Genomic DNA, 24,279 nt, shown 5'->3' on the forward strand with positions numbered 1-24,279 from the left:
ATATACATATGCTGCCTATAGGATTGTGGGTCAGAATAACCCGAAAAGCATGTTTGCTTGCAAACTACAAAATGCAACTGGATGCAGTTGAACATCCTGGCATTTCTGGCACACTACATTTGACATTTATGTATTGCACATACTGAATATTTTTCCAGCCTACTAAATAGTATGGTAGTATGGGTAATTGAATGCACAGTAAGATTCTATGTGAAGGGACATCCACACAACAGAGGTACACTCCCACAGCTGTTATTCATTTTGCCTGATTAGACCTCTCAAGACTGTGAGCATGTTCACACTTTGTTGTCCTCTCTTTCCTGCTGCCCCTGGAACAACTTGGGCTTCTGCCCTACATGCATGTTTTACAATTTAAAAAAAAAAGTACTCTGCTTTGAATAGTAATTTGAGTCTGATACAATTCTTCCTCAAAAATGTTCAATTACGTCATAAAATGTTGTACATTTTTGTTTGACGACTGGACACACGCTGCCTCCTACTTTACTGAAAGGTCTGTTCTCAGACAGGTTTCAAGTCCCTGCTTCACTGAACATGGCTCTGCACAGTGAAGCTCAAACATCTTTAAGTCTGGTGACCTTTGATGAGCGTAATCCCAGCAAAGCTCTGCCAAACTCAATCAACCAGATTTATAAACACCTGTGTTGAAGTCCAGGGTCTTTGTTTAGTTTTCAAATTAAGTAACAGCACTTTACTTTCGAGGTCTAAGTCCAACGGAAATTATATTTATTTAGCCCCCTTTTCAGGCAAAGAATGTGCCAGTTTTAGTTTAAAGGTTTTGTTAATAATCTAAACAAGGTTTTGGGGGAAATATGATAAATTAATGTTCAATTGACAGCAGCTGGCAGACTGAGCTACATGGGGGGCGAGGGAAGAAGTACAAACTAGAATCTGTAGCCAACATGTCATGGGCAGACAGTGTGTTTGTGGTATTAAGCGTCTTCATGAAGTCAAAAAACATAAAAATGCCGTTTAATTTCAGATAAACTTTAAGTTTTACAAAACAAGACTAAGTTTAAATACACCAAAAAGCAGCGTGGTAGCCCATCTTTAGGTGTGCATGAATATGTGTGTGACGTGGGTTCATCTTACTTCCACTGATCTCCTCTATTCCTCCCTCCAACCCGCCCACCACTTCATCCTCTGGAAAGTTGATGTTTTCCCTCGACTGGCTGTGCTGCCTGGACACACCAGAAGAAGAAAAAGTTTTAACGGCATGTCTGTACAAAGAACTGTCTGCCGACATGATAACAAACTGCACTTTTTTATTATATATAGACAGTAAACAGATACTCACAAACCAAACAGCATGTCATGTAGTTCTGGGAGAAGAAACACAACATTAATGCAACTTAATGGGACAATGGCTTTAATATTGAAGTCATTAGGACTGTGTATGGGACTCACGAGGATTGTTGTTGCGGTTGCGGATTATGTACACGAGCAGCAGCGCTGTGAGGAAGGCTGCAATGAGCATCCCGCCTATAGCTGCTCCAATCACAGCAGGGTACACGTTGTAGCGTGGTTCCGCTGCAACACATCACAGTTACACATTGCAAAATAGTACACCTCTGAGAAAACACAGACAGTTGTGGCACTTGATACGTGTCTCACATTGTTTTTTCATCTTTCAGCTCCCTGTAGCGGTTCTCAACCCATGTCAGCTTAGTTCTTGTACAGTGAAATTAACTGAAAGTGTTAGGTTGGAAAAATATAATTACTGAGTGTAGTTGTGGATTAACTGAAGCACTGACAGTACAGGGGTTGAAAACCACTGGCCTATCCCTCCCTGACACCTGACCTACAAGCCTTTCTACACCCTAAACAATCACCTGGCTCGGTTAAAGCAGTAAAATCCTGCTTTACATGATACAATTAACACAAAGACCTTACAAGAAGAAGCACACAGGGTCAGTTAAAGCAAAGGTGAGGAGCAAGGCATGGAAGGAGGTAAACAGAAAGCCAGTGAAAGGTGTGAAGCTGTGAGGTGTGTGTAAATGTATGTGTTGTTGTTTGTGTCTGAGTGTTTCACCTAAGTGGATACCAACAACAAAAGAGAAACAAAAATGTTAGACAGTCATCGTAACAGCCGTCACAACAAGACATCAGCATCAACTATGTTTGAATAATCACCTAACTCACCTGTCACCTTTTTAAAATGTCACATTATTATTTGCTTCTCCTGCCTTTGCCCCGTTTTTTTTAATCATTTGTTTGTAAATCAGCCCTAAGTTTTCTACCAAAAGTCCCATATCTGATCACACTTTCCTCACTACATTCACTCGCTATACCTGGAGTCTTTGCTGTAGAAGGATGTCCGATGGTGCGGTGGTTGACAGGTGTGATGCGGAACTGGTACGTAACGGTCGGTGTCAGTTTCCCTACTGTGTGACTCCTGGCTTCTGGGTCCTGGATGATGTTGGAGTCCCAGACTGGTGGACCGATCCTCTCCTCAGCGGCCTCCTTTGAATCATTGTTGCTGCCTCTCCTTCCTGGTCGCTCTGACACCCAAACGTGCTGCAGGATGAAACCTGTCCAACCTCCTCCTTCTTCGTTCTCTACCTGCCACTCCAGCTCCACCTCGTTACGCTGTCGACTGTTGTACATCAAGCTGACCAGGGTCGCATTGGGTGGCATGGGGTGCCCTGATAAAGAGACAAAACACAACCTATAAATTAGTCTGTTACGTATACCCCTGTATAACAACAACTTGATGTTTAGAGTTTGGTTTTGTACGCAGGGCTCGCTGTTTTCTATTGTTTACTGTGTTTATGCTAAGCTAAGCTAACTGTCTGCTGGCTGTAGCTTCATATTTCCTGAACATACATGAGTGTGGTATCAATCTTCTCGTCTAACTCTCAGCAAGAAGGCAACTATCTTTCACAAAATGTCAAACTATTCCTTTAAAAATAAGGAAAAAAAACAACTTACTCTTAACCACTAAAGTGACATTGATTTCAGTTACTCCCACTGCGTTGGAAGTGTAGCACTTGTACTCGCCGCTGTCTTGAGTCTCATCCGTGTCTCTCACAGTCAGATTGGCCCATGCAGATGTTTGCAGCAGTGCGTACTTCGAGGTGTCTCGGACGCCCACACCCTGATTGTTAAACCAGGTTATTTCACTGACGGGAAGGTAGTTGGCTCTCAGGTTGCAGGTGAGCTGAACATCGCTCCCCTCGTATACAGACACAACTCTGCGCTGCGTCAGCAATACAGGAGCCTCTACAGGTGACAATGTATACATGAATTAATTAACAAATCTTAAAAAATGATATCTGCTATCTTCCTCTAATGTGTGTCTGATAATGTGCACTGACCCAGTGTGAGCCTGCAGGTTTTGGTTTGGACCAGAAGTGGATGCTTAGCATTGCAGGTGTAGGGTTTCCCGTTGCGGGCAGTGCCGTAGCGAAGGATTAGGATGTTGGAGTTTTCTTCCCCGCCTTTACCCTGGCCACCCGGGCCCTCCCACCACACCAAGGCTTTCGGGGCCCCCCCATCCCAGGAGCAGGACAGCATCAGATACTGTTTATTGTTAGTCACATAGGCAAAACACACCGGCTCTGCAGGGGGAACATCTGGTGGAGGGGAAGAGGTTTAAGTGAGATGTGGACAATGAGCATAGAAAACTTCCTGTGTTCCACTTCTTACATGTGCGTGTGCTGCACTCTGTCGATTGTTTGAGCGCCAGGTGGGAGCCCATGCATGTAAACGAGCTGCTGTTGGCAGTCAGGTCATCAGGCGGCAGCAAGATGGCGGTGTTGGTCAGTGGATTTGTTTGCTGCACTGTGTCAGCCCCGTCTTGTCCCACTTGGGTCAAGGGTCCGGTCCAGTGGAGGGAGGGGGAGGGTAATCCACCGGGCCAGGAGCAGAGCAATCTCAGAGAGGTGTGATTCAGAGCCGGCTCCACAGAACAGGATGGGGAGCCATCGGGCGGGTCTACGGGGATAAGATACAGCATAACGAGGCAGTGATGTGCAGAAAGGGGTTTTACGCAAGGCCATCGGGACCAGAGAAAGTGCCCATGGAGCTACAGTAGAAAACATGCTTTTTATTAGATATCTTTTTACATACAACCTTCTCTTGTGACACAGATGAATGTCAAGTCAGCACTGCAAAGCCTGTTTTCTCTAATGTGAAAGATGTGTATAAAAAGGAAATGCATTCTATCTCTCTTGGGCGATGCGTAGGTAAGACACATCAACTGATTATCTAGCAGAAATGCAAAAGATAACAGGAGAGCAGAATGACAAGCATCGGTCCTCTAGCCAACACTTGTCATGGCTGTGACAACACAGCGTGGTACCTGCCAGAGAGTCCCATCAACTTCCCAGACGGCCCGAACAGGAGAATAGATCTGCAGCACTTCCACACTCTGCTGTGTGTGTGTGTGTTGGTGTGTAACTGAATGTGTATATGCATGTTCATTTGCATTTGGGTCTGGAGGTTGAAGTATGAGAGATAATGCAATAAATGGAGTATGGATGATTAAAACAGAGGAAGGAAAGGTAGTTTTTGCACAACACTGAAAACAGGAGAGGTTTAGTTAAAAGAGAAATGATCAGGGAGTTGTGTTTGAGTAGGAGATTCAGTGTTAATGAAGATAAAGATCAAAGGCGGTTCAGACCCTGGATTCGTGTTTTCTTAGTCTTGTGCTATAAATGTCAAATCTGAATGATCATGTCGTCTCTTTTACACTCGTTACCATTTGCAGCACCAAGACAGAAGAACACAAGCTAGGACTGAGTGGAGAGGTTCACAGAGGAGCGGGAGGACTTATGGCACGGTCAGAGGTCAGAGGTCAGAGGTCACACTCACAGTAGACAGTCAGGCTGATGGTTTTTTTGGAGCGGGTGTTGAGGTAGGTGTTCTGCGCCAAGCAGGCGTAGTCGCCAGTGTGCATGCGGAGGATCTTGGTGATGGTTAACTGCGGCCCGGTGTAGACCTGGGAGTTGTTGTAGAACCAGACGTACTGACTGGCCGGGTTGGACTGGGCTTGACACAGTAAAGAAACAGTCTCTCTCTCCAGGGCTGAATATCCCCGCTCTGTTATGCTGTACGGAGTCACATCTATCTGAGGGATGTCTGGGCCAACTGAGGAAAAAGGACATGAGGCGGACATGTTACCTACACGGCGGACAGGAGACATCTTCTTTGATTCTGCGCTGCAACTATTGAAAGTATTCGCACATCTTCAATATAGTCTGTCACAACTCAGATAGTTCAGGAAGTCAAACCTACAAAAACACTCAAGCTTCTTGTCAGTAGGTCCTCGATATCATTAGCACACCCCGATTATCAATTAAATCCCTCTCCAAAAAATTTTAACACAAAAAATACTGAGGTCATGACATCCTCCTCAATAGTAGCTATGGCCCTCTTTCTGTGCCTCAAATTCAGACCACTGGAGTTCAAGTATTAACATAGACAGTTAAAAGCAGTTTTAGAATTACAAGCCAAAGCAGAAACAATACGTCTTTCAAATGCCAAGAGAACCGAAGAGAAAGAAAATGAGAATAAATGGATGTTTGAAGCAGACAAAAGCTGACCTATGACTAAAACATGAAACAGTGTGAGTAATGATTTGTCAAAGTTATCATTCAACACATGTTACATGGTGACATTTCCTGTGTGTGACACATAGCCTACTGAAGATGCGTGTCCTCGCAATTTATTGATTACTCACATCAAATGCCAAAGAAAAGAAAGAAAGAAACAGCTGTCATGGTTTTAATCGGGATTTGAGGGATTTTAAATTTGACAAAACCCATATTCTACCCCGAAAATACTCACAGATGGTGTCCAGCCATAACCGGTTGGAGCTCTCGCTGTTGACGGCGTTGCTGGCCACACAGCGGTACCAGCCGGTCTGGTTGCGGTTGATGTTGGTCACGTTGATAACACTGGTGTTGCCCTGTGCAAAGGCTGAAATGTTGCCGGTGCGCGTCTCATGCTGCCACACATACTGGATCGGTCCAGTCCCATTTTCCAGATTGCAGCGCATCAACATTGTAGATCCCTCCACTGGAGATACATCACTCATCAGGAGGTAAGGCTTACTGACGGGAACTGCATTCAAGACAAAGTCACAGATGTAGGAATCTTTACTGTCTAAGAACCCCCCCTCCTCCTAGTTACGCCCCTGCCTAAAGGTAAGTGTTTCAGAAGTCTTACCTCGGACAGTGAGGTACACGTAGTAGTAGAAGACCTTGGGCTCCTGTTCTATGTCATAGAAAGCCTGACAGGTGAACAGGCCCTGTGCAGCCACAGGCAGTTTCTCGATGCTCACAGCTGCACTGTTTGAGATGACCGTGAGCTGTCCGAGCGTCTCGGCCAGCTGCTGGATCCTCTGTCCTTTCCCCAAATTATACACCACAGCCTTTATAGCATCAGTTCCGGGTTTGGTGAAGCTCCATATGTACATGTCTGGCAAGGTGGTGCCACACTCCAGGATCACCGCTTTGCCCACCACCCCATACACACTGGTGTCCTGGTACACAACCTCCCAGTTGGGATTGACCTTCACCCCTTGGAAAAGGGAGAGGATACACAGAGAAGCAAGGGAGTGTGTGTGTGAAGGAAAAGGAGATGGTGGTGTCGAGTGCCCTGCTAGTGTTCAGTTACAGGATTGATTACACTGTAAGTTTCAGGCACGCTGTAATAGTTTAATAAGGGATTACAAAACAGATAACCAGATAAGTCAAATTACATTTTTCCATTTAATTTATAAACCATCTTTTGCTTCTGTAGCTATTGTCTTTATCTGTTACCTCCAAAATAACTTTCAGTGTAGCAAACTTTGTTCCACACAAAACTCTTTACACGGGTAAAAATAAAAATAAAAATTGGTTTTATTTATAATTATCTTAGAATTATAGCCTGACTGATGAATTTGCCAGGCTGATGTATCCATTAATATTAGCTAATGGCAGACATATATCGGTATCAGTGAACTTGCAGTACAGAAATGCCAAATATATATTAAATTTCAAAACATTATTGTCACTATATGTATGGGTTTAAACCGTAAATATCATGGTCACAAATCTAAGTGATCCTTATCAAACCATTTTGTTTACGTTTTATTTGCATTTATAAAAAAGAAAATTGTTGATATATATTGTTATAAAACTACAGTCTCAAATATTGATGTCAACTTCAAATATCAAGTATGTCATGCTGTACTTCAAATCTTAGATTTGAACAACAGAATTAAAACAGATTCTACAGAAAGTCGATAAATGATAAAGATGTTTTGCCCAGCAGCTCTCTTCATTTGTATATAATCATCATTTAAGTGACATTATATGCAAAACCAATTTTTAACTGCAACTGTATGAATCTAAAGACAATCCTTACCCAGTGTCGTAGAGGTGAGCAGGCTGGTAGCTAGAAACAGAAAGGCCAGCCCTAGCAGTTGGGCCACCATGGTATCATGATGATCCTGAGTCCAACAACCTCTTTACTAAAAAAAAAAATGAGGAAAGGCAAAGCTTTTGAGATCACAAAAACTGCCTTTTATTAGCTTCCCTCAGAGGCCCGGGGTCGCATCTTCTCCTCTCTCCGATACAGAAGTTTCTTGGGGAACCCAGTTGCATGCACTGACTTCATTAGACTGAGAGTAGGAAGGGACGGAGGCTCACTAAACTGATTTGGGCTCAATTATTCATGTTTTTTTCCTTTCTCTCTATCCCTCTATCCTTCTTTCTTTCTCCTGCAGGGTTAGAATAACATGGTGATACTGAGCTCATCTATTATAGACGCATGGGTGGACAGGTTAGCCTTACACACACACACACATGCACTTATGCACACACCTGCACATGACCATTCATCCACAAAGGCCTTTCATGTTTATCTGCACCTAAATACGTATTTATTCATAATTATGGTGTGCAAATTTGTTCATCTTCAACTGTTCAAACTGTGGTGTTGTGTTACAAAAGTGGGGATACTGATGAATGCTTCATGCAGATATAAATAGTCATGTTTATAGCCAGCATTACAGTGAATGCACACAAAAAAGGGATTAAAAAGAGGTTTATATCGTCTAACATTTTCTTTTGCCCTTTGTTTCTGTAAGGACAACATTTTAAAGGTTGCACAAACAAAAAAAAGATTATATTTCCTTCTGTCTCATGTCATCTTGAGCAAGTTGTAAAATGAAAGGCTCCAGATTTTAATTTAAGAGGTCACGTGAGGACCAGAGAGCAGAGTAAACGCTATTGATGGGATTAGGATTAAAATAGATTGAGAAAAGATTTAGGCATCTCTCAGCAATGGTCTGTTTTTCCTCACAGCAACATGCTATGACCACAACACTCTGCAGACCAACATTTAAAGATGGAAAGTCGTTGTTAATAAGATGATGATCCTGCACATACACACAATCAGGAACAATTATTCTTATTCTGTGTTTGACGTGTTTATAAAAGAGGAAAAAAGAGGAGGTGGAACTGTTAAGTGGAGCCATGAGTATGTAATGTGAGACCTGTGTCATGAATGAATGAAGGACAGAGATCAATTTTCTTCACTTGGCAGAGACTGAAATGGAGCAGATGTTGGAATAGAAAGATGCAGTCAAAGGTATTTCTCTTCAGATGTTTATCATACTGGAGTGCAGAAGTAAATCCCTTTTATCCGGATATAATTCAAATTAAAACCATAATAGCAACGTCATATTCATGTTTGTTTTCCTTCTCTTTGTATTCTAAAATACTATATATATCAAGTACAATGTCAACAGTTAACAGATATGCATTTATATACTGTTTGTTGAAGAGCGGCGCTAATGTAAATCAGTTGGTTTCTTGCAAAAAAAGGCAGGCTGTTTGTGAAAGAAAGACATAACCAGTAACTTTCTTGCCCACCATGAGGCGGCCTCATCCCTCTGGTAATGATCCAACACTCCCCAAGTGTTTGAATATGAAGCTCACTGTGCCATGGAAAGATGCTGCTAAAGAGAAAAGGGAAGCTCGGGCATACTGAGCTGGCAGCTGAAGCTAGAGCTAAACATCAAGGCTGGAAAGTCTGTGAGCGCCCCATGGGAGCTGGACACAGTGGATATGTACCAAACTGTTTGCTCTGGGAGTTGGGGATTCATTGTGTGAGATTTCATCAGCACACAAATGCAGCATTAGACACAAAGGGCAGCCTGGGACTCTGACAGAAACTATAAATGATCCCAGTTTTGTAACACACCAAAAAAATATGCTTTGTCTTCCTTTAAGCTGGTAGGGTGTGAAAATGACAATGCTTGAGGACTTTATTTGAAACCTGCAGTAACTGATTAGTTTGACAACTTGGGGGCAACAGACATAAGCTGTAAACAACACTGACATATTATCTCCTTATAAAGTCGATATGGCAAACTTGCAATCATTATGTATGCTATACCCAGCAGTTACAGAGCAACTTTAGCATGTATTTGGAGTCCTGTTTGTTTCCACCTGATGCAGTTAAAGGTACTCTATACGATAATAGTATTATTATAGCAGCAAACCACTATTTGCTAAGATATAGAGGAGTTATGTCTATCTGAGCAGAGAATGAAGTCTGTATATTGCAACTTCAAATCTAATATTCGTTCTGCTTTGTTTTAGTCTCCACCAACTCCTGAGGGAATGAAATATCTGGCTCTTACTGCTAAATGCCCCTCTATGTTAACAGCGAGTCATTAACTATGTCTGTTTGGTGCTGAGCAGGTAGTGTATATTTGGATTTTAGAGCAGTTTTGCTGTGAGACTGAACCAAACAGTAACTGCATGGGCCTTAAAAGCTAAACAATGAGCTGAAAGAATCTGAAACGCTTCATAAATCTGAGGGTAACTGCAGTCAGGTGGTGTTTCTCTTTCGGTCAACTATGAGTGAACTCTCTCACAAAGGTCATGTGATCCATTGTTGATTTCAAAATATTGATTTTTTTAAGTTCTCTGAAGCTTCCATACTGACTTTTATCCTTTGGGAAACAGTAGCCAAACATAAAAAACCTTCCATTATGCCTTTTATCTGTGTAACTTCCATTACCAAATGTGTATTAAAAAGTAAACTGCAACAGTTTCTGTCTTATCAGTTTGTTTGCTCTTCATATAAGCTGTAACCATTAGAAGTCAAATGAGAAGTAGGCTAAACAGGATGATCCAGGCTGCATCGCTTCAGGCAGCGTAGAGTGATAGTTATTAAAATCCATGAAACAGCAGTTGAACTGTGTGATGTGACCCAATGAGTAGGTCAGGGAGTAGCAGATTATATTTAATAGAATTACAGTTTTTTGCTTGCAAAAAAAATCATAACTATAATCCTGAATAATTACTGCAACAATGCTGAGAGTCTCCAGTCATACTAGCAGCTCTTAACTGCTAACGTTAGCATGCTGACATGCTTGCAGTTATGATGCTAACATTTAGCAGGTAGGCCTATAATGTTAAACATATTCACCACTTTGGTTAAATGTGCATAAGCATGCTAACATTTGCTAATTGGCACAAGATAAATTAAAACAGTCCATGGAAACCCATCAAATAGAGATATTGTTGAGATATTTCAGTCTGGAGCAAAATGGCCATCCAGCTGCTCGTGTACAAACACACCAGAGTAGAAATGCCTCTGATGAAATGACCAACAGAATTACTCTAAAACATTTCTGAGAAAGAAATGTACAGTAGACAGTTTTAATTGTGAATGAATGTTTCATAGAGAACATCTTAATGCGGACCCTAAGAAAAGAAATACTCTTTTAGAGTAAAGAAAGAGAAGAAGGGTTGTATTGTTTCGTAGCTTTAAATCACTTTACTTGATCATGTTTATTGAAATGCTAAAAATTCAAGACTCATCCAACAACCAGTGTCAATGAATACTAAAATCCACAAATACCACAAATAAAAACATCAATTCCAACAAAATGTCTTTAGTAAATAAAAATGTTTTTTGATTTGTGTCCTTTACCAGAAAAACATAAACGATACAAAAATACAAGCACAGCAAAAGTATTAACAGGAGGTAAAACCAAAAGGTGAGTTCTGCTGTACCTCAGGAAAAAGGTTTTTCAGTGTGTACGATGCAGGATAAAGAATTGGTATTCGAGAGAAAGTAGGAAATTATACTGTTTTTTGTTTGTTTTTTTCTTACAAAATGATACAATAGAGGATTAAATAAAGGCTCAACCACATCAGACATCAAGAGGTAATCTTATCCATTTAGTTTGGAATATTTTCCAATCAATTGTAATACATCCATGCAATATCCTTTTTTCCAATGACAGTCAAATAATATTAAACTTGACCTCCATCTATCCTAAACATATGAAACATGGTTCACAATGTTCCCTTTTCAAAGAACAGATAACACACAAAAAGACCAGCCAAATGAGAAAATGTTTAAAAAAAAATTGGACTTCATTCCAAGTTCAACAACAAAAGCGGAATATGTCCTTTGACCTCCAGAGCCGTCCGCAATGATGCGGACAGCGTAGAAACGCCGCCTGATAGTCCAGGGTTAACTTCATGTTCCCAGCCTCCTCTTAGGAAACAGTTTTTATTTGGTCGTTTCATCTGAAATCGCTTGGGATGTTTGAGTTTATGTCAAAAGTGTTGGTTCAGACGTACTGCTCTTTGGGAAAAGTGTACGCCGCCACTCCCGGGGGAGGAGAAGATAGACCTGGTACCGAGGGGTATTTAAAGATGGCAGTGGTGTGTAAAGGAGGAGACAAGGTGTTTTTTGGCGTGTTGGTGCCGCTGCTGGTTGCAGTGGTTGGTAGTGAGGAGTGGTAGGGGTGTTGGGGCAGAAATGAGAGCTGAGGCTTGATGGGAGGGGAGTAGGGATCTGGGTAGTCCTGCTTGTTGCAGGCCAGTCTGTAGCTCACATAGTCTGCCGTGTTTGGAAGCTCTTCATAAAACCGACCTGAGTGCTGCGGAGAAATAAGAGACACATATTCAAGATCTACCCAAGTTAGAAACTGGTTGTAACAGATAGACTGTACATGCATGCATATCGTACATGTACTTTAAAGTTCAGCACTGTTCTGATGGGTTAGAACTGGCCAACACTGCAAATTCACATCCATGCAAAGCACTCTACAAACAAATCCTCTGATCACACAGATATCAATAAAATGAAGTGATTTTGCAAAACATTTTGCAATTGTTAATGCTGTTATGACCGAGCCCTTACGTAAGTTAATTATCATACAGTAAGTAATATAGTACAGAGCTTCCAATAAGACCCACATAAAGAACAGTGTAACGATAGCGCTGAGTATCTACATGAATCAGGGCTCATCTCCAATAAGAGCAGCATAGAATATCGCTGCAAATGCGTTATGTAGTAAATCTTTTTTTTTTATTGACTTCTCCCTTGCACTTCTGTTGGGGTGGGACAAATTAAACCTCTATCATTCTTATTACCCTGAATTCAACTTGAGCAGAACTCTAATCAGCCGGCGTAATTAGGAGCACCTGTGTTGGTGTGCAGAGCGTTTGATATGACTGTTAGACACCAGACAGGAGTTTAAATTCAGAACAAATTATGGTTGAATCTCAAACTACTTTAATATTACCGAACATAGTAGGACACAACACTAGATATATACTAACCGTATTCACAAAGGATCTTCAGAGTTTAGGAGCTGTTCACAAAGCTGCTAAAACTAGCTTTTAATTAAGGAATAGAGAGAGGGGTGGTCAGTCTGGTTTCTATGGATGACATCATGTTTTTGTGAGTGGACTCACTATGTCCACAGTGATTGTTTGACAGGTGACCGATCTGCGTCAGTGAATGTGAAATAAAATATTCATCAATACACAGGACCGTGAGGAACAAATTAAATACAATTTAGATAGAAAGATGCGTTGTTTTTCTGTTGAAGAGTAGCATTATGTTTTATTATTATCAGTTATCAATGACTGCACTACGGCTTAGACCGCCTCAGCCAGCCAGTAGTAGCATTCATTATTTTCTCTATTATTACACAACATTGCAATTTAGTGTGGATCTGCCAAAGAAAAATACCCACCTCAATTTTACAAAATGTGAGGAAGATAAATTCTTTACTTTATCACACTGGTAACTCTTTGAAAATGTGATAATTTAAGTACAAACAAAACCAATAGATTACCTGGATATCATCTGCTGGTCTTTTCCTTATCGGCTGCGACGGTTTTCTGGACGGAGAGTCAGTTCTGATCAAAGAGAATAAAAGTTAGACAATGAGGATGCAAAGCCTGTTGTGACGATGGAGATAAAACGGACTGTTTACGTACGAGGAGTTGCCTTTTCTACTTCTTATTTTGAGCACCAGGACGGTGATAGTAATGCCCATGAGAACTCCAGCAGCCAGTAATAAGGCGATTACGCTGATGACATCACCAGTTGCGATCTGCGGTAGAGGCTTTTCTACAGAGAAAACACACGCGGGAATTCAAACAAACACATTCCTTGTTTATAGTAGCTTTGGGGGTACAGTAAGTGTCAAATCAAATGACCCCAGGTAAACATACCTATAATGTTGACCTCCAGAGAGCCCGACCGTGTCCCGATGCTGTTGGTTGCATCACACACATAGGTGCCCTGCATGTCATACGTGACCGGCCCTTTAAGGGTCAGGAGGTTGTCTCGGATGTCAGCATTGCTTGGTATGGAGCCATTAATCCTGCAGAACATACAAAAAACAAAGCTCAAGTTCAGAATCAAGAAATTCACACAAGTAGTGAAACATTTGGTCCATGTATATAACTTTTTGAACTCTTTGTGGTATTTATCCCATTTCCCACAAAATAGAATTAACAAAAGACAACAACAAAATGGTCTTACAGTTTGGGTGAACAAACGACAAATTGCAACCTATCCATGTGTTACTGTTACAGTGTACAGCCTATTCACACCTGTCAATCATAGAACAATAAGCCCATTGTATGTGCAGGAAGCCAACCATATCACAGATGTCTAGGAGTTTACTGCAAACAATTCAGTGATAGAGGCAAAAAACAAATACAATTTAAAAAAAAGTTAAAACAAACAATGGCAAGCAGGTGTGTTGTTTGCTGGTTTATTTGTATGGGCCATTGTATGGGCAAAGAAACGCAAAGTAGATTCTTGCTTAAGAAATAGCAAACAAAAGTTGCTGGAAAGGACAAACTCCAATAAAATTCATCTAGAAAAACCTGATTTTGTTATATTTTCTTGTCCGTAAATTTGAGTGAAACACAAAGTTGTACTCACAGTCTCCACTGATACAGAGAGACGGCTGGGTTGGCATCAGCTTGGCAGCTCAGCTGGACGTTCTCTCGGTTCAGGTACCAGTTTCCATCAAACCCATCCACTGAAACATCTGGCTCATCTGGTACCAACATATACGAATAACAGAAAATGAATAGCTTGTAATAGTGTTAATATTTTACATATAAAGTTATAGGCCTCATTCACCAACCGTTTTTTGGAATGTCTTCTTAAAATCTACTGAGTGCACATTTGAGTGCTGACATGTTTGTGCAAAATAATTGTTTCTTGCATTTTGATTATTTAATGTGAAGCAGAATCCATCAAGCATAGGATTGTTCACGGTAGTTCTGGTATTTACTTCCTTCAGAAGTACCTCCACTTCTGAACTATTGTAGTTTTTCTTTTACATTTGTAGTCCGGTGTTCCACCCTCTTTAAGACTTTTGTTTCGGCGTTTGAGTTTCTGTGTGCGCACACAGCCGTGGGGCATTTACTGATTAGTGCAATTCAACTGGCATGTGCTTTCAATTTACGAGGACGATGGGATTCATCATCATAAGAACACAGGTACAAACAATGTTTGCGAACATGTCATGAATCTGACTTTTCTTAGGACTTTTTTCAAGAACAAATTAAAGAAAAAAGCCAATTGTTTTGTGTGAAAAAAAAAGAGACTTACACTGAATGTCGAGGGTGACACTGTCAGTGAAGACCTCCTCGTTGTAGGAGGTGACGCAGGTGAGCGTCTCCTTGTGTGTTTCTCTGCTGGGCACCGAAATATAGTCACTCTGAACAGTGAACGTCCCGTCTGAGTTCCTGTACTCTCGGGTGGTCACTTCTCCTGGCACCCTCGTCTCCCATCTGGGACACAGACATACATCGATGTAGGCTGCTTTGTAGTGGGGTTTAAACAGCTAAGGCAGCTTAGTACACATGCTGTAGTAAAACTCCATAAAGGGAGGGTGAATTCAAGAGAGAAAATACTTCTTCCACTAAAGCACACACGCACCTGATGGTACCGGCTGGTTTTCCGTTGGCAGAGACGCAGGTGGCCACCGGTGTTTTCAGATTGGATGAACGAGCCACCAGCGTCGGTGTGGACAGACTCATCTGAGTTGTTGGCCGAACTGGGGGAATGAAGATAAAAAACAAACATTTATGCAGTATTAGAATGTTTTCTAAGCATGATGGTAGCATAATGTTTAACTCACAACAGCTGCACGAGGTGCTGACAGTTAAAAGCTTTCACTTTGATTCTACAGTAAAAATGAACAGCAGTCAACAACCCCTCCTCTAAACAACAGTATAAGGTCAAGTATAAAGTCATCACAATCACAATTTACGCAATTTTAAAAGTGTGAAAGTTTATTCTTGACCTGGGAAACAGCAGTAGTTTGATAAAAAAATAAATGCTAAAGTAGCTCCTTAAATTAAAACATTACTAAAGTGATGAAGTGTCATTCAAAACCTTAAATGAGATACTTAGACATTTTTGGAAATAAGCTTATTTGCTATATTTGCCGAGGGTTAAATGAGAAGGTCTCAGTTAATTTAATTGGCACTCTGAAAAAAATATATTCAAAAAACTGCCAAAAAGCACCTCTAAAACTCACAAATGAAAGCTTTATATCTTGAATGTTAAGTCAACTGTAATGTCACATTTAACGTCCTCCATCATTTGTGAGAAGGACAATCCACCTGTATTTCACTTCAGAATCACATAACCAAAAACCCGTCTCACCGTAGACAGTGAGGTTTACAGTGTTTTCTCGGTTCCCTGCGGGGAACGTGGTGTATTCACAGATGTAAGTGCACTCGTCGGAGAGGCGGAGTGAGGAGAAGGTGATGGTGGTGTCTTCCAGAGTCGGAGTTCGCCGCTTCACTGCTGCATTCTTGAAGGTGACACGGTCCCTGTATGGCGGGGCCACGGACACACCCAGGGAGGGATTGGCGATTGCCACGTTCTGCTTACTGCCGTTCACCAGCTTCTGCCATGTTACCTTGAGAAAGAAGAATGGATGAAATGGAAGAAGTGCATGATGAGGGAAGTGTGTCTGATATGAACCACAGACATCTGGAACTGTTCGTGGTCTTAGCCAATTAACTACATTGCATATTGCATATGAACATTTATTAAGGGATGAATATCAAACTTGCGTTTGTCATTGTGAAGCAGTAATGCAGTTCAGAAAAGGGACTCTTCCTTATTTTAATGCCTCACTGAAATGATAATTACTTCCTCGACAGCTAGAAATCATGGGAAATCAAACCAAGTAGTAATAAATATAGTTAATTGGCTAAAACAGGCAAAACTGCTGGAATGATCCCTAAAATTGATTCTAGAAGAAAAACTTTCTGATGCTTTTGAATGTGGCCTCTGTTTAGAGAGACTGTCTTATTTTTATTTAAGGTTAAGGCACAACATGTTTATGTACACTGAAATAGGCTGTAAATTATTTAAGTCACAGTTAGGGGGGTTCAGGTTTGGGTTGCTGAATACCTGAGAGACTTTGACAGGCGGGAAGCTGTTGATGAACCGACAGCGGAGATCCACCTTTGAGCCAACATACCCCCACTTCCCATCATCCATTTCAACAGTCTGGCCATTTATTCCTGAAGGAGAAACACAAGAGGTAAAGACGTTAAAAAAATGCTTTCACTTATGCTGGGTTAGGGTTAGAATACACACATGTTGGCAGCATCAGACATGCATGGTCTAAGGCGCTGGTCACAGTCAGCACAGCATGTTGAGCTGATAGAGTGAGCTGAGCTGTCAAAAGTGATAGATTTTAGCAGTGTGAGAGGTGAATTGAGGTCAAAGGTTGTGGATTAGAGTGAGGTATAAATAAGCACGATTTGTTTGGCTACTGTTCACTGACTTACTGATCCCCTTCAACAAATCCACAGCATGTACACCCACTTCTTAAACGTGCACGAGTCACATGTGTTTACTTGTGTAAACTGTAAGTAACATCGTGTTTAATCCGATAGCTTCATAAAGAATACATGTACTGTTATTCATGGTGCAGGATGAAGAGCAGTGGTGGTACATTGGACTAAACAACTCAGAACAATGGCTGCTCTCATTCTCATACATACATGATTAAACACCCCCACACACACCCACACACAACCACACCCACACGCACACAGAAACCTTTCATTCTAAATATCCATCATTGTATCTTAATCACTTTGATTAAAATATCAAACGTTTTACAGTCAATATGTCTTTATCATTGCTCACTTTTTTTTATTAGAAAACACTTTTAAAATCCCCTCTTCCTCTTTGCGTGGCTGCAGCCAAATAGTATATGAAATATATATAATAAAAGATAAGTGCTGAAGAGATGGAAATGCATCCAGACATGACAACAGCTGCCAATTTAGTTCTCATAGGAAGTATAACTTTGCCTTAAAGTTCTCTAAGATATTAATTATTCTCATCATATGTATTTGAAATGGGTTTGGTTTTAAATAATTTAGGTGTAGTTTTTTTTATTTAAGGGAAAAAATATCACTTTTTAAATACAGTAACAACTTTCATCAAAACGTACTTGAAACCTGGTAAATACAGACTCATAATACCAAAATAAAAGCTTTGCAACATGTAGAGAGGTGAAGTCCCGCCCCTTTTGGTGAACCACCATGGGACCTTATTTTAGAGACAACTTACTTTTTAAACCTGTTTGAATTGTTCCACATATTATACATGATGTTTGTCAATTTATACGATCACTTTGCAAGTCAAGAAAGTCACATACAGTAGCTAAATTACCTAGACAAACAAAAAATTATCTTTTAAATTGACAAACGTCATATTTATTTCGTGGCACAATTCAAACGGGGTAAAACACACATGTGCTTATCGTCGTTGACTACTGTACATATTATTTCCGAAATAATGTCCCATGAAGAACATCGAAATGGAAGGGACTTCACCTCTCTATAACACATTACCTTCACAAACAAGATGATCATGTGACTTTTAGGATATATTTTACATCCCCTTTGATAAAACAACGTCACTCCAAAGTAGGCATCTTATTGGAGTCACGCAACAGGGAATGACAGACAATGGGTCGCAAATATACGTAATATGTGAGTGACAAAGCAACAAAATGATGGCCACTACAAACAATGACACACTAAATGTCTTTATTGAAACAGCCATTTCTGACGTTACTGTAAAGTCTGGCGAGAGTTCAGTCAGCTGGTCACTTTTAACCGGACTGGAAATGTTACTACATGAACACAGAGCTGGATTAGACAGTGTGAGTGTAACTCATACCCAGGGGTCATTTTTACGATTGAAATATTGTGTTTTTAAAGAAGCAGATGCAACGAGGCACTATAGTTCACGGTTCATCATGTAATCCAATATTTCCATGTTATTAATGGAGGGATATTGATCGGTCCATCAAAGTTCTCGTCTCTTTCACAGAGGCAGTAGATCAAAAACACCCAGGGCTGAAAGCATCAAAACTAAAGCTGTTCACCAGGAAGTAATGCTTTAACCATAAACTGTTGGCATCCTAATATTTCTGTCAGAGCTGTGTGGGCTTTTATCATCAGAAAGTATACCAGTAGCAAATAAATTGCATATTTATATAGAATATGAATTTGTTTTTGTGTTTTTGTGGTAATGAGGTTTGTTGAACTTCATTTGCACTGAAATCAAGCAGGTCAGTGCTCTTTTTCTTCTGACATTTTGAATCTAGAAATATCATGTTCTGTTATAGTTGAGCATAATCTGGACATACATATCTGTCCATTGCTGTTCTTGTTTTGTTTTCCGGGAATATTTGAAGTAGTCTCAAACTTACATGCCTTTTCCTGGCGCAGTAGAGTTGAAAAATGTTGTGACGGCACTCCTAAGAAAATGCCCCAAACAGACAAATGTTAACGTTTAAGTGACAGATTTGTTGGCGGCCGGATTGCATGTAATGTTGGCGCCAGGTTTTGAAAAGGAAGAGGAATGTGTGAAATAAAAAAAAACAATATCTCTGGTTCTGCTGTATTCATTTTGATCATTTTCGTTTTTTAAACTGTCTATCGTGAGTCCAACAATAGAAGTGCAATGTTCAATGTGAAGTAGTCAGACGATGAAATGATAGATTTTGCTGTTTAAGTTGGATAGCTTGTAAAAAAGCCCTGACAACAACACCTTAACCTACAGTATATGTTTCCACTATTACAATCGTTTCTATCCATGAGAACTGTCTGTACAACCAACAGTCTCTCTACTGACAAAGCTTAATGTGTCACGAGGGGTCAATTCTCCGTCCAATCCTGTTCTCTGTGTACCCGATACCCCTCGACCACAATGTTTCTTTATATCTTTTATCATCATTAGGCTGATGACACAGTTATAGCTCTCATTAAATCCCAATGACTATGTGAAACTAGACAAAACTGCGTTAGTGCAATAAAAAAACTTAAAGTTTTCTGCAGCATAAATATAAGAAATGTATAATTGGCCCAGATATTGTTAATATATGCAGATTTACTCAAAAATCTAGGCCTCCCTCTGAATTCTGAGTGTCATGGGAAATAATCTCTTCGGTCCAGATTCTGTTCAGTAAAGCAACACAACAATGCTTCTCCTTCATTCTTACGCTTAGAATAAAAAAAGCCATGCTTTTACCACATCACGGCTCATAACACCTGATTCACCTACTTGGTCGACTCCAACTGGTCCAGGTCTCCGCAGCAAGACTTTTCACAGGACCAAGACTAGATTACATTGATCCTGTCAACTGCCTACCAATAAGTAACGTTTGATATTTTAGATTTTAGTATTAAAATGCAGGTTATTACAATACCAGGGTCCTCTCTACTTAAGAACCTTTGGAACTGCCGTCTTTAAATAAATACACTAGAGAGAGACAGAGAAGAAGTCTGCAAAAATGTTGGAGAGAGCAACAAGTTCATTTAGATTCTGATCTGTGGATTATGGGATGTAATGTAAGAAACGGCTTCATATTCCTGAATGACATAAGAAAATCCTTCAATAATGAGCCGAATAAAGGTCAACCACTGACTGAACAGAAAGCTAATAAGCTCTGAAATACAGTGAAGAATCGAGGTCTTTGCAAATTCTCAAATCTCTCTTTAAACTAGGAGAGATCAGCAATCGGAAATCAGCAATATTCTCAAAAGACTGTACTTGTAAATTACAATAAATTAAAAGTGTTTTACTTGAAGCTGTCTTTTAGTTCTGACAAAAGTAAACAGAACACTATAGATAATTCAGTTTATTCTGTGCAGCTTGAATGTCACTCTGTGCTGTTAAAACTGCAAAAACATTGCTTTGCTGCCACCTACAACATTTGAGAGAACAAGTTGATGACTTTGCTGGTTTCAAAGGTTACACTGAGCTCTAAAAGTATTCAAGAAACAAATTCAAATTCAACTGATAGAAGACTTTATTATGACATTCATTCTAAATTTATTTTTTAAACACAACATGCACAGATTTGCGGAGAAAAGGCAGAGCATGTCAGTGCCATCACCTGAAAGACGAAAACACGAAAACAAAGCCTCAATTAGATTAAGATGATTAGAAAATGTATTAATTCCCTACTTTAATAGATTAGTTTAGGCTCATCTTATAATGTGAATCTGTACAAAAAGCATTTTATATGCAAAATCGTCTTTGGTATAAACGCAACATTTGTGCAAGTTGTATGCATGCAAACATGCTAAAGCTTAGAAGTATACAGATAGACCTCTAAGGACCCATCTGCGCTGCTGACATCATTCATCTAAAAGATGACATCACATGATGTGAAGTACAATCTGAGCCTCGTTTTTTTATTTTTTTATTAATACGTTTAATAGTTTTGTATTAGAGCTGGGGTTCACTTTTATAAATCATTGTGTGTGTTTGTGTGGGTCGTTGGGAGGGTAGAAGGCCAGCAGTGTGAGTAGATTACAGCATTTAGGATATTAAAGTGCATCTGCATCATAGTCCATTCACTGCTATACATACGGACAGCTCACTATTACAAAATGTTTTTGTGGAGATAATTTTCGGTCCTGATAAATATGTTTATTTGTTTTTAAACCTCCATGCCTTTGAGAAAGACCTTTCTTAACCTTTTCATCAGTATTACATCGTCATACATTGTCATTTAAAACATGTTTTTTCTAATAATAACTAAATGTTTCATAGGAGTCTGTTGTTAATGTATGATTCTGACTTTGCCACAATACTTCATAAATACTTAATGTGAATCAAGTTCAATTTTAGAATTTAACTGAGAGAAGATTTGCTGTTTCGAGGATGTGTCTGTGAGCCTTTTATTAAAGTAGGAATCTGCAACATTCTCAATTTGCTGAAAAGCAATCTTTCAAACTGCCATTACTAAAACAATAGATCGATGAAATGTATTCGGATATCTATGAAAGGAATGGTTTCACATTTTGGTAAAAATTCTGAAAAGACGTATGAACGGTATATTTGAAGTTACAGCCAGCGTCTGTTAGCTTAGTTTAGCACAGAGACTGGACTGTCTCAGTCCAACATGAACAAAACCTGCATATTATCATTAGATTGTCTTGAGATTGGTATGAGAAGGTTTGTGGTGGATTAACGGCCCATCCTCCACCTTCTATCCACAGATAATACGAGGAAACATAAAAGCATGCTCAGTAAACACAGATAAACCACAAGTCCTTAATACACAAACACACATATACATGTATCCCTGAGAGTCCCCCCTACAGAGCTCATGGTCCTGAGCTGATTAAAGGGCTTTAGGTGAGAACAGAACACACATAGAGCGAACCTCTGTGACACAAAGACACACATCCTTTCATATCTCGTTGGTCCCACATCTCTCCCACCTTCCTCTTTTCCGCTGTGTCCATTGACATTCTTCTATTGTTTAGACGATGGGAAATGACCTCAGCCCTCATGACAATAAACTATAAACAGCAGCACACTGGCAAGAGACGACCATGGGAACGTATAGCAAAACAATAGCATTATTGTTTCACACCATGCAAAAACAGCAAGAGCATCACAACGTGGTGCTGGGCTTTTTGTTCATATCCTGAGTGGACATCCTCCATCTTTCTTCATCATTCTCATGACATGACGAGCCATTTTAACCTTTTCTTGTATGTGTGAGAGTTCAACAGAGAGACAGTGGATGGTTTTGCTGTAGGCTTTTTGGTAAAGAGTTTACAGATGCACCTATAAAAAAAGATATGATAATTGTTTTATTTAACTTCTATTTAAGCAGGAAAGCGTTGTGGCCACTGATACATATATATATAAAAGATTTCACCCTGAAACTACCTAAATGGCACCTTAACAACTGTGAATGAAACTAAAACTAATGCCAACATGCTTCTACTGACAATGCTAACATGCTGATGTTAAGTAAGCTAACTACGTTCACTATAGTTTGCTCATTAGCACTCACACCATTTACAGCTGAGGCTGATGGGAAAGTTGTTAGTTTTCAGGCTTTTAGTCAAAATGATCTCTTAATTAGCAGCCACAGACTTTAGACTGATTTAAGGCTCTTTAAACGTATTCTTCAGCCAAACACGTGCAAATGTTTAAGAATATCAAAGTGCCAACTGTTTTGGCACATTGCCACCAAATCAGTATTTCAATAATCTACAAATATAAGTCTTAGACTAAAAATATGAGGCTGACGTTATTATTTGCAGTGGTGCTAAAAGTAAAGATCATTCCATTAAACTGCAATGTTTCAAGGCTGAACAAACTACATTTACCTTCAGCAATTAGAAGGCCACAGATACAAAAAAAGCTGAACTCATGCAACCGACGAGAAAATGAAAAACCACAGCGGGAGACAGACGAGGGCAGAGATCAACCGTTTAATCTTTAGGATTTGAAATCTGTGATTGATCGGGGATTACACACTGTTATTATGTCATTGGCGTTGTGACTTAGTACAATGTAAGGGAAACTGAAGCACAGTGAAGACCAACTGACACACACAATGCTCAGATTAAAACCTTGCCTGAAAGTGACAGAGGCTCAGAGGTTTGTGATACGATTGTTTACCAGTTCCTGTTATTCGGCTTTTATTTCACAAGACACATATTCATCGCTCAAAACCATAAAATTGCAGTGAAAAACTTCACCAACAATGGAAACTGACTGTTGGATATCCACTTCGACAAATCATGTGTGCACCTCTCCATTTTTAAGTTCTTCTCTCATTTTCCACTAAATCGATTATAATCTCTCATTGTTTTTAATTGGGATCTCTCTGCGCATGCATGGGTACGTGTGCATGTTTGTGTGGGTGTGTAATCTCTGCGGCACTGCAGGAACGTGGAGTGTGCACTTGGCCGGTGTTCAGCGGGCAGCTCACAGGATTATAATGACTGTTGCTGCTGCGTCTGTTTTGGGACATGAGAGGAGAATAAAAACCCAAGAGAGAGAGAGAGGAGATGGAGAGAAATAAACAAAATAAACAAAATGTCTGTGGATGAAGATCAACTGATTGAGAGACAACAAAGGGGGCGGAGAGACTTTAAATGGGCTAAATCTGGAGAGGGGGGTGCACAAAGAAGAGACAAACAGAAGAGGAAGAGGACAGAAGGGCTATGTGCTTGCGCTGGATTATTTTTGTGGAGTAGTGTCTGTGTGTTCCAGCTGCAGACAGTGGATTATCCAAAAATTCATGAGGATGCCTGTCTGTCAGTCTCACTGTCTTTTTTGCAGTGGAAGACTGCAAATTTATATGTGGAAACATGTCAGTGATTGCCTGTGGCAGCACTCGCATCTACCTGCTGGGGCACTCACTGACAGACTCTGAGTCTGCACCAGCCAGGAGAAGACGGACACACTGCAGCAACAGTCAGCCGGCTGGGACTTGGCAGCGATCATGTTGTTATACCCTTCCTGCTCCCTGTGTATCTCTAATCCACTGCTCTGTCCTTCAACATGACAATCCCACACATGGCATGGCCTCACACTCAGAAATAACACATACACACATGTATGCTCACCAGCAAATTACTGCTCAACTTTAGCACAGGCGGGGGGGGGGGGGGGGGG

General features: G+C 40.3%; 2 protein-coding genes across 2 annotated transcripts in view; both read right to left on the reverse strand.

Moving 5' to 3' along the window:
• Positions 1-296: 296 nt before the first annotated feature.
• vsig10l2 (V-set and immunoglobulin domain containing 10 like 2) lies at positions 297-7,444 on the reverse strand. Its single transcript, XM_031872571.1, has 12 exons — positions 7,375-7,444; positions 6,190-6,543; positions 5,809-6,084; positions 4,834-5,109; positions 3,667-3,954; positions 3,336-3,593; positions 2,950-3,240; positions 2,310-2,663; positions 1,426-1,548; positions 1,316-1,340; positions 1,111-1,199; positions 297-352 (listed from the first exon to the last, which is right to left on the reverse strand). The coding sequence occupies exons 1-12, from the start codon at positions 7,442-7,444 to the stop codon at positions 297-299; spliced, it is 2,460 nt and encodes an 819-aa protein (XP_031728431.1).
• A 3,362-nt stretch (positions 7,445-10,806) lies between these two features.
• Positions 10,807-24,279, reverse strand: part of nectin1a (nectin cell adhesion molecule 1a) — a 15,258-nt gene continuing 1,785 nt past the window's right edge. Inside the window, exons 2-10 of the mRNA XM_031872704.1 lie at positions 16,729-16,841; positions 15,970-16,228; positions 15,238-15,355; positions 14,908-15,089; positions 14,230-14,347; positions 13,509-13,660; positions 13,272-13,404; positions 13,127-13,190; positions 10,807-11,920 (exon numbers count right to left, since the gene is read on the reverse strand). Coding sequence (XP_031728564.1) covers positions 11,609-11,920; positions 13,127-13,190; positions 13,272-13,404; positions 13,509-13,660; positions 14,230-14,347; positions 14,908-15,089; positions 15,238-15,355; positions 15,970-16,228; positions 16,729-16,841 — 1,451 coding nt within the window. The 3' untranslated portion in view covers positions 10,807-11,608. The remainder of the gene's footprint in view (positions 11,921-13,126; positions 13,191-13,271; positions 13,405-13,508; positions 13,661-14,229; positions 14,348-14,907; positions 15,090-15,237; positions 15,356-15,969; positions 16,229-16,728; positions 16,842-24,279) is intronic.

The sequence above is a fragment of the Anarrhichthys ocellatus genome, unplaced genomic scaffold (assembly GCF_004355925.1).
Source record: "Anarrhichthys ocellatus isolate YVR2014 unplaced genomic scaffold, GSC_Weel_1.0 scaffold65, whole genome shotgun sequence".
NCBI classification, from domain to species: domain Eukaryota; kingdom Metazoa; phylum Chordata; class Actinopteri; order Perciformes; family Anarhichadidae; genus Anarrhichthys; species Anarrhichthys ocellatus.

Coding starts and splice junctions, on each gene's coding strand:
- vsig10l2 (XM_031872571.1), bottom strand. CDS start 7,444: ATGGTGGCCCAACTGCTAGGGCTGGCCTTTCTGTTTCTAGCTACCAGC. Junction 3,241..3,335: donor AACCTGCAGGCTCACACTGG/GTCAGTGCACAT, acceptor TGTCACCTGTAG/AGGCTCCTGTATTGCTGACG. Junction 1,549..2,309: donor TTCTACAGCAAAGACTCCAG/GTATAGCGAGTG, acceptor GATGTGTTGCAG/CGGAACCACGCTACAACGTG.